At 32.5% G+C, this 12117-nt stretch overlaps 1 protein-coding gene across 2 annotated transcripts; it reads left to right on the forward strand.

The window, feature by feature from the left end:
* Positions 1-4996: 4996 nt before the first annotated feature.
* On the forward strand, positions 4997-7198 carry LOC108213301 (growth-regulating factor 1-like). Of its 2 annotated transcripts, none has more exons than XM_017385083.2 (4): positions 4997-5503; positions 5645-6065; positions 6421-6797; positions 6884-7198. In XM_017385083.2, exons 1-4 carry the CDS (start codon positions 5293-5295, stop codon positions 6889-6891), a joined length of 1017 nt encoding a protein of 338 aa, XP_017240572.1. In that variant the 5' UTR covers positions 4997-5292; the 3' UTR covers positions 6892-7198. The 2 variants fall into 2 exon arrangements, with proteins under 2 accessions (XP_017240572.1, XP_017240570.1); XM_017385081.2 differs by having other exon boundaries at positions 4998-5503; positions 6418-6797.
* The last annotated feature ends 4919 nt before the right edge of the window (positions 7199-12117 follow it).

Consider the following 12117-nt stretch of genomic DNA (forward strand, 5'->3'; position numbering starts at 1 on the left):
TTTTGCATGATCCATCTCCATTTGTTACTGTTCAAGGGTGTTCATTAAAAATTCATTCTGGACACTGTAAGGAAGAGGGAAGATTTATGAAAACTTATATTTTGTTGCATTTGAATCCCGAGAGTCTTGTGTAAAGATAAATACTTCTGCAGTGAGAGAATTGGAAAATATGTAAGTTTTAAATTATAATTACTATACTTTCAAAAAAAAGATTATAATTACTATATTATATACTCCCTCTGTCCCATTTAATTCTATACGTTTCTTTTTCACTGCTCGACACGCACTTCAATGCTCTTATAAAACATAGCTCTATAACTTATTTTTAAAATTTTCTTTTTCTGAATAAAAATATAACATTCAAACTTTTATACAGAAAAGAAAAATCTTAAAAATAAGTTATAGAACTATACTTTACGGGAGCATTAAAGTCCGTGCCGCGTCCCCGTCCCTCAATGTATATAACTCAGGGGGACGGAGGGAGTAATATTTTATTTCTTAGACTAAATGATACTCCCTCCGTCACAATGAATTATATACATTTGGATCGGACACGGAGACCAAGAAAAAGTGTAAGAAATGAGTAAAGTTAGATGGAAAGTGGGTAAAGTGGTGGGACGCACATATTTTTTAATAATAGATTTGAGATAGTGGAGTAAAGTAGTAGGTGTAATAGTGTTTTTATTATTATATAATGGAGATAGTGGGAGAATGTAGTGGGTGTAGCAGGGTTTATATTATAAAAAGTTGCTATTTTGAGAATGTATAGAAATGATGGGACATCCTAGAAAAGAAACTGTATAGAATTGATTGGAATGGAGGGAGTGATTATTTGAATAATTATAATAATAATATTTGATATTAGTGGATTATATTTGGCTCATATTTGGTGAATCATAAACTACCCGATTTAAAAATTGAAAATATGATATTAACTCATATTAAGTTTTGGTCCGAATCCCAAATACTCGGGATCGGGATCGATTTATGCTCGAATAAAATGATCCCGGACTCAAATCTAGACAACCTAAAAATAATATAATCTGATACTTGAGCGGAGGGTATCTAGTATCACCCGGATCATTTTAGGGTCAAAGTATGATTTTTCAAGATTTCATAAATTTCGTAATCGAGTAAGGAGAATGTTTTGTTAAAATCTGGATGATTATAGCATCTCCAATTGGTTGGTTATAAGAATTGACTAAATTTAAATAAGAATTATACTTTATTTTGGTTAGCATCTCTCCCAAAAAAAAATCCTAATTCTTTCTAGCCTCTCTTGTCGTAGCCGCCTGGGGATTCCATCGGTTTTCACCGGTGGAAAGCCCCGAATCAGTTAACTCTTTTGTTTTATTCTTAGTTTTTGAATAATACTTCTTCTTGGGAAACTTAGATACAGATCCATCGGAGATTTCGCTGTCTCTCTTCCAAGCGGGTGAGTTGCAGTCCGATTTTTCTTGTTTTTGTGGTTCTGCTCTAAATCTATTCCCGGAGAATTCTTAGATCTAAACCATCGGAGATTTCACTGTCTTTCTTCTCTATTTCAAGTGGGTGGATTTTCAGTCGGATTCTTTTTGTTTCTGTGGTTCCATCTAAGGTTGTTTTCTCTCCCTGGTGAGGGCTTTGTTTTTTCGCTTCTTAATTGTAAGCGGGGTTTGATTTGGTGATGAAAGTTTGTATGGAATCGCGGTTCTGGTCGATAGCTCAAACGATAGCTCTATTGGGGCATGATGAAGAAGGTACCAGTAATTCAACGAGAATGCATGAAGCGGGTACTTGTATTTGTACATACGTTTTCTTCAAAATATCGTTTAACTGTCTCTTTGTGAGAACAGGCGATTGCAATTTACCGTTTGTTCGACTCGATCATTGGTGTAGATGCCGTATGGCCTTTTATTATTAGATTAACACCTTTGTTTCAAAAAAAAAAAAGAATTGACTAAATTTGAACCAGCAAAGCATTAAGTAAAATTTTATGAATGTATAAGACATTAATTATTTAAATAGTATGTTATTATTATTTTAAGTTGTTATAAATAGAATGTACTGTTTTAATATGATAATCGATGATGTGATATTTATTAAAGAACTGGGATGGTTCGACAAATATAATCATCCATAGAAACTTAACAATACTTATAGATCATGAAATATTATGGTTGGAGTGTGATATTTTCAGGAAATTATATATATATATATAAGTTCCATGTAGTCCATATATTTACTGTAGTACCGTAGATCACGTATGTTCTGCAACTATAGAATGACATAAAAACATTGCAAAATGTATGAAACTTGTTATTTTGTGAAATACATTCTATAAATATCACTATTTCATGAAAAATATTGAAAATCATTTATGTTCGACAAGTAGATTACATATGTTCTGTAATATGTAAATATGTTCTGCAAAACTTAACATGTTTTGCAGAATAATGTATTTTTCACTATTTAACTTGTAGAATGTTTAGGATTGTCAAAATTTTTAACAAAATAATGATGTTTATAGAACATGATTTGCAAAATAACACATTTTGCAATGTTTTTATGACATTCTATAGTTGCAGAACATACGTGGTCTACGGTACTACAGTAAATATGTGGAGTACATGGAACTTTGTTCATATATATATATATATATATATATATATATATATATATATATATATATATATATATTATTTTTGATATACCAACTCTTTTTTAACTAAGTATATTTCATGATTGGTGCTTTTAATTGGTTATACAACAGCTCGTTCCTTTGCTCGGCAGTTTGTAACTATGAGAGGTGATAAAATGTTCGTAAATAAGATAAAAATAATTGGGGTATTTATGAAATATACTCTATTTTAGCATCTTAATTGCAATAATACGGTACCCTGCAAATGTTGTAAACTTACGGTTTTCTTTCAAACATTAGCTCAAAACTTGCATAGATACGACGCTTTCTCTCTCTCTTTCTCCATCTCTCTGCTCGCTTTCTTTCTCTTTTTCTTCATCTCTCTCCTCGATTTCTCTCCATCTCTCTATCAAATTACAATAAAAAATTGGGTTCAAATCTGAAATTCGTCGCGCTCTATCTCTTGATTGTGATGAAATAAACGATGTTCATATCACAGCAGATCAGATTAGATCAAATTGTGTTGTGTTGAGTTTAAGCATATCAAATCAGATGTGGGGCATATCAAATCACGTTAAGTCATATTTTCAGAGCATCTCCAACCATAGCAAGCCCTTAGCTAAAATGTGAGTTGGCATAGAAAATTTGAATTAAAAAATATAGCCAACCACGAGAAAAAATGCCACTCCAACCACAGTCATCCATTGTCTATAATTTTAACCAACCTCTCATGAATGACTATATTTGTCGAACCTTTACAGGTCTGTAAGAAATCTGTAGGAATATTGCACATCATTTATTACCATACTGTTCTATTTTAACAATAAAAAATATTAATAACATACTATTTTTACATTATAACCAACCAATATAGCCAATACCATTAAAGCACAATGTCTTACAGGTTCAGCAAATTTTACATATGGGGTGTTTGGTTCATGGTTAATGAGCCCGGTTAACGGGAATCGGAACCTTTATCCTATAACAAGTGTTTAAATTAGTTATTTGGTGCTATGAAATGGGAACCACAATCCTTTTAAGTGATTAAATTATACCCTTTCCATCCCTTGGGTTACCATACCATTTCCATTAATCCCATTCCCATACCTTCCATTCCCATCCTGATTCCGATTCCCAACTTTAATCCAAATGCCCCCATCTTACCGGTCTAATTTAGCCAACGATTATAGCAAACGTCATGGGATACTCCTGTACCGTATGGCGGAAGTATTAACAACTACTTACAAATGACATTAATAAATATTAGAGGCATGAAGACCCTGCTTTCAAATCCGAATATTAAATTACCATGATATGTAATTGTCAAGTCTACTGCCTATCAGCATATATTTAAGTGGGTTAATCTGGGAGATGAAAGTTTCACCCAGGTAAAAAAATTGAGCAGGGCAGGCGGTAAAAGGGAGAAGAGTCTAGATTTGCAGAAAAACAGAAAAAAGTGAAATGAACACAACTAGACAAGTATAATCAGAGTAGATCTGTGATGTTTGTTTGTATAGGCTCCCCCTTGTTTATGAATTTCCGTATAAATGTCAGAGACATCACCTGCCCATCTGCCATAAAGACAGCAGCAGTGCAACAGAGCCTAGTACACTCGTATTATGATTTTGCAGTACACGTTTCAGAATCTTGTCAGAACTTATTCATTTTTACAACCCATGTACACACATTTGTTGACTGCAACTCTATGCCTGTTTTTCATGATCAACGATTTTCTAACTTGTTCAATCTTCATGTTCATGCATTATTCTACGAGTTTGGTGATTAATCGTGATTAGTTATCGATAATTCTTGTTTTGTAGTAACTTGTTAAATTGAAATGTTCGATCAATTCAATTAATTTCTGATTAATTTGTGTTCTGTATCTTCATCAATTAAGTCTGTTGCTCATTTTTTACAATACTATTTTAAAGTAATAAAATTAGCAAAAGCATTCTAGGAGGCCGAACGAAGAGAAGCTCAGACTAAAGGGCCGTTTGGTGGGTTTAAAATAAGTGCTTCTTGTTTAAAATAAATAAGTGGAGTAGAAGTTAGAAGCAAGATAAGACTTATAAGTGATTAAAGTGTTTGGGAAATAAGTAGAAGTACTGAAACAAAAGCTAGCATTAATAGATTTTTATAAGTGTTTCTTGACTTATTACACAAACGGTACGAATAAATGCTCATAATTTATAATCCAGAAGCTGGACTTATAAGTCTGAAATAAACACCCACTAAAGTTCCGGTCCATATTTAAATTTAAATAGAGGATTTATTATATGAATTATGATGTTTAGTTAAGATTAATGTAAAATTTTGATTTTATATCTCAAAATAACATACAATTTAATATTTTAGCCCCGACTATTTTGAAATACCAAATTACGTCGATGACTGACCGAGGAGAGGAGAAGGAAGGAGAGAAAACTAGAAAGAGAGAGCATGTGTCTCTGTGTCCGTGACTGTGCTTTCCATAGAGAAATGGCAGTAGCAAGCAGCATATGCAACCAGAAGCATTTGTTTTAATAAACCCAATTCATGGTCCCTTAAATAAACTACTACTCTAATACACACCCTCTCAAACACTACTGCAAACATCACCAACAAGCTTCCTCTCTTGACAACTTCTCTTGCTCTTAACTCTCTGTTCAGCTCATATTTACACATAGATTAAGATGATGATGATGAGTCCTAATGCCTCTGGTGCAAGAAACAACACTAGATTCCCTTTCACACCAACTCAATGGCAAGAACTTGAGCACCAAGCTCTTATCTTCAAGTACATGGCTTCTGGTAATCCCATCCCTCATGAGCTCCTCTCCACTATCAAAACCTCCTCTTGGGACCCCTTGTCCAACCTCCTCCACCTCCACCCACCTCAACAAAGTAAGCTCCTAATCTTGACATACTCTAAAATTTCGATAAATGAATAATCTCGTCAAATAAATAATATTTTAGTATTTCCGGTCTCGACATAATAAAGATAGTGTATTTTTAATCTCGATAAATATCGTTGTATTGGTGCAGTTGGATGGAACCATTACCATATGGGATATGGGAGAAAAATAGATCCAGAGCCAGGGAGGTGCAGAAGGACTGATGGAAAAAAATGGAGGTGCTCAAAAGAAGCTTATCCAGATTCTAAGTACTGTGAAAGACACATGCATAGAGGCAGGAACCGTTCAAGAAAGCCAGTGGAAACTAACTTAACATCATCAACAACATCTAGTATGAATGATATAAGTCTTTCTTTGCCAAAAACAGGGGTGCCCATCTCATCAAACACTAGAAAAAGCCCACAAAACCTCTCCCCTAGCCCTTATAGTGTTTTTCAAGCCAAGGCATCTCATCAGTTTGGTCCTTCACTATCCTCTCAGAATGGTGTTACCACACTTAATAGCACTCCCTTCCTTTATCCACATTCTAGACCTTCAGAAAGAAATTACAGGTTTGCCTTGTTTTGTGATTTTGCTTGAATTGCTAGTATGTTTGTTTAATCTGATCAAGTCCATTGCCTTCTAGTACCTTATGGATTTGGGAGACCTGATAACTCAACATGATATTAGAACTCGGGTTTGTATAAAGTTTAGCAAATTCAGTAGCATATGTAGTAGTTGAAGAATTTGTATGTTTATGTTTTGTTAATCTTTGTTATGCAATGGATCCACAAAAAAAAACTAAAATACTCCTTTTTGAATCAAGAAAATCCAATTCAACAATTAAGTATTTTTTTTTTATGTCATAGTACCATGAGTTCTTGTTTCAATGTATACTGATTTGACTGATGATTGTAAATACAGCAGTTATGTTCATGGCATTAAAGAGGAGGCTGGTGAGCATCCCAATTTTTTGTCTTCAAGTTCTAGTGGGACTATGAGAAGCATGTCTGGTTCTTCATTGGGTGAATCTTCTTGGCTGTTAGATCAGCCACTAGCAATGAACAAACAAAGGACTTGCTCTGCTTTACAAAATGGATACCCTTTTACTCAACCTAGCTCAAGGGAAAAACAAGATTTAGGGTGGGGAGAGATGATGAAAATGGGAAGAGAAGAAGAACCTCAGAAAGTAATGCACCATTTCTTTGATGAAGGGCCAAGAAACAAGGACTCATGGGAAGAAACTCAGCTCTCAATATCAATGCCTAGATCTTCACATGAAGACTTTTTCAGGGCTCATAATGGTACTAATGTTTAAGTTAAATCTTCCTAAAGCACTAGCAAGTTTGTCTTTTTATTAATGCAGATTATACTTGATATTGTTTTGCAGAAAAGTGAAAGTTTTTCATTGTGGGTTTCAGAATCACAGGCCAAAAAAGTGCTTACATGTAGTGGTCATTCAGTTCCTTTTGTGTCAAGAGCCTTTTTCTGAAGACTGAACTTGCAGCAGGGGGTTCAGCTTTTTTCTTATGTTTGTGCAAAGGGTTTGTCTGTTAAGTTGAATTACTGTGCTAGTGTTGAGTCAGAAGCATGTGTGTGGTTTCCTTGTTTTTTCATTTTCTCTTTGCTGAAAACGCCAACTACTTTGAGATTTTGCAACATTATTAGCTTGGATTTTTCACAACTGACCAGATTGGCTAGCTCATTCATATCTTTTGCCCTTTTCCATGTTGCTTCTCAACACCAATTTGATTTTAAATTTATCAATAGTCCCTCGATTTGCTTAAACTTGGAATGTTCACAAAATTGCTTGTAATAATGCTGCGACTCTCCTCTTGGATATGTCTTGATTTCTTGAGAAACTCATTAACGACACCATTTCTACCAAGATCGACATGGGTTTCTTAATTATATCGATTCTTAAAAAGTACATTATTGACATCATTTCTACATGTCCGATACTTTATTAGAACACATTGAAATGTAATATAGGATTCATGTGAGACCTCGTCTAACACCATAAGATTTTAGATGAACTGTTCTCTCAGAATATAAGAGTCATGTAAAAAATAGAAAAAAAATAGGATTGCAAATGAGAAGTGTTGAAATATAACATAAGATTTACTCATGACCGTTCTCAACAGAACAAATACTATTATAAGACAGCAAGGTATAGGAATGCACATGAACTAAAACAGAAAATTAGAAATGGAATGACAATAATTGGGTCAATGTTAGAAGAAGAGGATAATGTGGTCTGAGGAGTGGAGACAGGAATCTAAGTATCGGTGGAGACTGGAGGAGTGGCAGTACAGTATGTACATTAGAGGCTGCAGTCCTGGAGCCAGTAGGCCCTCAGCCTTTTTCTTTTTTCATCACTTCATATACTTTTTCAGACTTTTTAAACTCAAACTAAAAAGGAAAGAGCATGGGCTCCTATACACTTCCCAATTTGTTTTTCTTTTTCCCAAATACTATTTAGATAGCAACTTCAAGTCTTGACTCTAGAAACCCATGATATTCATAAATATGGGCCAAATCAATAATTTTAATAAACCAATTAATTTGATATAACGATAATTTTTTGGTCAGTCTTGCACTTATATCCGTCTCGAAAATAATATGGATGTTCCGGTGTGTTAACACGAATCCACGCATTACACTATTTTGGTTGCTTTTTGCCTTTCGGTGAGGGAGACGTACGCAAATCATTTGGGTTGATATATTTTGACTAATGATTGTTTTATCTGGCATAAGGATTTTCTGAAAATTATGGACGTTTCTCTACATCTGCACACCATAGTTGATTTGTAATTTTATAGTATTGACAACACCCAGCAAGGTCCAGCCCAAAAGAGACTAACTTGTTCACCAAAAGGGCTTAAAGGCATACTCAAAAAGTCCAGATTTATTCAGACTCGTGCTTTTATTGTACATTTCTACATTAGTATCAGCATATATTCGGGGCGGCTCATGATACCGTGCATTTGAAATATCAGATGGGCCTCATGTTTTCACTACAGGCTAAGAGCCTGCTGCTCTCACATGGCCGTTGGCTGTTTTTTCTTCTGCCGTGGTTTCCAATATTTTTTTTTTCTCAGACCGAAACCAAAGTAAAGATTAATGTCGATAATCATAATTCATAAATTTAAACTGTTTATAATTTTAAACCAAAAAACGTTTATTTATATAATAGTCATAAATCGACCTGAATTTAGGAATAGGAGACTCAAAACTAGAAGGTAGTTTGAAATATTTTTTCATCAATTTAATTTTTTTTAAACTTTTTTAGTAAAAATTGTCCATAAGTGATAAGTTATTCATAAAATACTGTTATTATTATCATTATTATTATTTTATTTTTAATAAATCATAAATTATTAATAAACCAAAATTTACCAAAAAGACATTTTAAACTCTCAGCTTATCATATTAAGTCACAAGTCATAAATTTAAATCCAATCAGACGGGCTTTAAATTTTCTCCCCGATTACGAGTATAATTATTTAAGTGAGTGATCGACACTGTGTTGTGAATAAATATAAGTATTGGATTTTTCTAGTGTGCTCATGTCCGTCCATACAATAACAATTACTACTTTTTATTTGGGTGAAAGATTTTTATTTGTGAAAATTTTTGAGCACCCAAAGAGTCATCATTACTAAAAAAATTGAAATCAATGAAAATCAGCGATCTAACTGAAAAGTGATTGTTAGTATATATATCTATAAACACACACTAAAAAAAATCCAATAATTGTTTTGTACACTTTTTATGGAATTTTAAATATCGTAAGTATATCATGTATTTGTGAAGTAAGAGCCTATTTATTTTTACTTAGACTGAGGGCTTATAGAGTTTTAAATACTATAAACATATCGCTCTTGTATGTATATCTGGTGAATTAAGAGTCAGTTTGTCAATATTTTAAGTATGCCACTTAAAATTGTTTCTGGAATTGAAAAATGTTGATTTGTGTAATAAGTCAAGATCAGACATAAAATCAAAAATAAGATTGAAATTGATTTAGAACCACAAATCAGTTTGAGATATCTTTTTCAGTGACCCAAAATTTTGAACTTTTTTTTATTAAAAATATACCTATAAATCATAAGTTATTCATAAATTATATATTTATTATTTTTAATAACCCAAAAATTATTAATAAGTCAAAATTATCCTAATAAACATATTAAACTCTACTTAGCACACTAAATTACATTAAATTATAAGACATAATTTTAAATTCAGTGAAACAGGTTCTAAATTTCGTCACAAAATAGTATGAGACATGTTATTAGCTCATATTATACATGTTATTGGGTGACTTAAATTTCCAAGTTGTAAGAAATATTAAAAAAAAAAAGTCGGAATCAAATTCCGTTCGTTAATCTGACTATCTTTTATTCCCCATGCCTAAAAGGTTTTAAACCACGAATAAATTTGATGAAATTCGTTTCTCTTCCGTCATAATTTAATTTTTGAAATTAATGAATGCAACAACCGGAAAGCAGCTAAAGAGGGGAGAGAGACAGAGAGATATCAGCTGACTCATTTGACATGGCCTCTCCACCTGATCACCATTCACCTCATCGTTGTTGCGACGCTCATTGAGACTTTTGTCTCCATCGAACCCTCCACATATCTAACCTTATCTTTTTGCAAGTATTCTTCTGAAGATAAGTTTTCAGTCTCTGAAATGAAATAGCCTTTTTTTTTCGTTTTCTGTTTGTATCATTATTTTCACATTCTTATTTAGATCGGATTCCATGTCTTCGCTTTTTTCCTGAATTGTTTCTAAGATCGAATTTTGAAAGAGGTTTTTCAACTTGCTTTAATCCTTCTCATGTTTATATACCATAAGAATAATGTTCCCTCATCCCAACCATTTTTTTACAGTTTCATTTTTTGATGTTTCATCCAATTTTTTAATCAAAACTTACTAAAAATAATAAATAGATCTCATTAGTTTTTTTTTTCACACTATTTTTACTCCGTATCTCCCTTTTATACATTAAAAATTGTGAGTCCCACCACTTCACCCACTTTTCTTTCTCTTTTCCACTACTTTATACATATTTTTTAAACTCGGAGTCCAAATATATATTGCAAGTCTAAACTATTGAAGAATGATTTTACAAAAATGTACCTTCTCTTTATTTTAGTCAAATTACTTATGTTGTTTTACAAAATATGTACCATATCTCTTTATTTTAGTCAAATTACTTATGTTGTCTTTGAGAGTATCTTAGGACAAAAAAGAAAAAGAAAATATCATTATATATATAGAATTAAACCAAATATCATTAAATGTTTAATTTAAAAAAACCAAAAAACGAAACAAAATGAGGGAGGAGCGACGAAACTAGTAACCGGGTTGAACTGAGGAGGCCATATGTTCGAATGGCTAATTTAATTTTGTTCATATCATGATGATATTATCTGTCCTTCAATATGATTCATAAGGAATCTCCATTCCATAATTTAGTAGTTGATTGTATCAACCAAAGTGGTTATCACATTCTTCACACATATAGACAACTCATTATCCTTAACACCAATCAACTTAGTTAATTAATCAAACTCTAATTTCTACCATATGTCACTATATAACAACACATGTCTCTGGATCAATGGAATATGCAGAGCTGTATCTAGTAACTCAACTCTTTTCTAACTTGTAATTACTTGGCTTTTTCCTAGCACATGATTTAGTAGTATAAAAATCATAAATCAGTTCATGTAATCATGGTTGGTATAATTTGTTATTGTAATCGTGCAAAGCACATTAGATTATGAAAATAAGTATGTATCTACTATGTTAAACACTTTGTTGGAAAGAGCATCTGTGTCACAATCAATGCCCCGATGCATACATTAACGTAGATTCTTTTGATCCATGATTATAATTAAAATCCATGTTTTAAAATTGATATTGCACAGTATCGTACTGGTGTTATAAAATCTTGCAGAGCGGTATATATCCCGAATAAATTTCTTAATTATATATAAAATGATGGGGTATAATTGTTGAGAAGAAATCCATTTAAAACTTTTGAGTTAAAGATTAAAATTTTAAGGTGTTAGAGGAAGGTCAAATTGGATCTTATACTATATTTCAACACTCCACTTCACTCGAAATCCCATTTCTGGGTTGAAGGGAGGATCATGGGCGCTCATCTGCGGGGCAATTATATGCCTTCGTATCCATATATATATTGTGAAAATATTGAGGTGACGGAGTCGATTGTGAGAATATTAGAGGTGATGGAGAGTCAAACTTAAGATCTCCGCGAAACTAGAGTTTTGATATTCTGTTGAGAAACAGTCCAATCAAAATCTTAAGGTTCTACATGAAATAATTCTCAACAATAACACATGACAAATTTTCATTTGGGGCAGATATGTATACACACGGTCTTATATTATTATTAAGAATGTTACCATCTATGTATTGACAACTCAACATTTGAAATTTTTTTGAGAAAAAGATTTGATGTATCTAGAATTTGATATGAAATATCAAAGAATTGAAGTAAGTGTTTATAATTTTAAGTACAATATTTCAAAATCTCGTGAATTACCGAGAGCTTTTAGAAAAATAAAATTTATTACATAAAATCT

This window comes from Daucus carota, chromosome 3 (assembly GCF_001625215.2).
Source record: "Daucus carota subsp. sativus chromosome 3, DH1 v3.0, whole genome shotgun sequence".
Lineage (NCBI taxonomy): Eukaryota > Viridiplantae > Streptophyta > Magnoliopsida > Apiales > Apiaceae > Daucus > Daucus carota.

Coding starts and splice junctions, on each gene's coding strand:
- LOC108213301 (XM_017385081.2), top strand. CDS start 5,293: ATGATGATGATGAGTCCTAATGCCTCTGGTGCAAGAAACAACACTAGA. Junction 5,504..5,644: donor CCTCCACCCACCTCAACAAA/GTAAGCTCCTAA, acceptor GTATTGGTGCAG/TTGGATGGAACCATTACCAT. Junction 6,066..6,417: donor CCTTCAGAAAGAAATTACAG/GTTTGCCTTGTT, acceptor TTGTAAATACAG/CAGTTATGTTCATGGCATTA.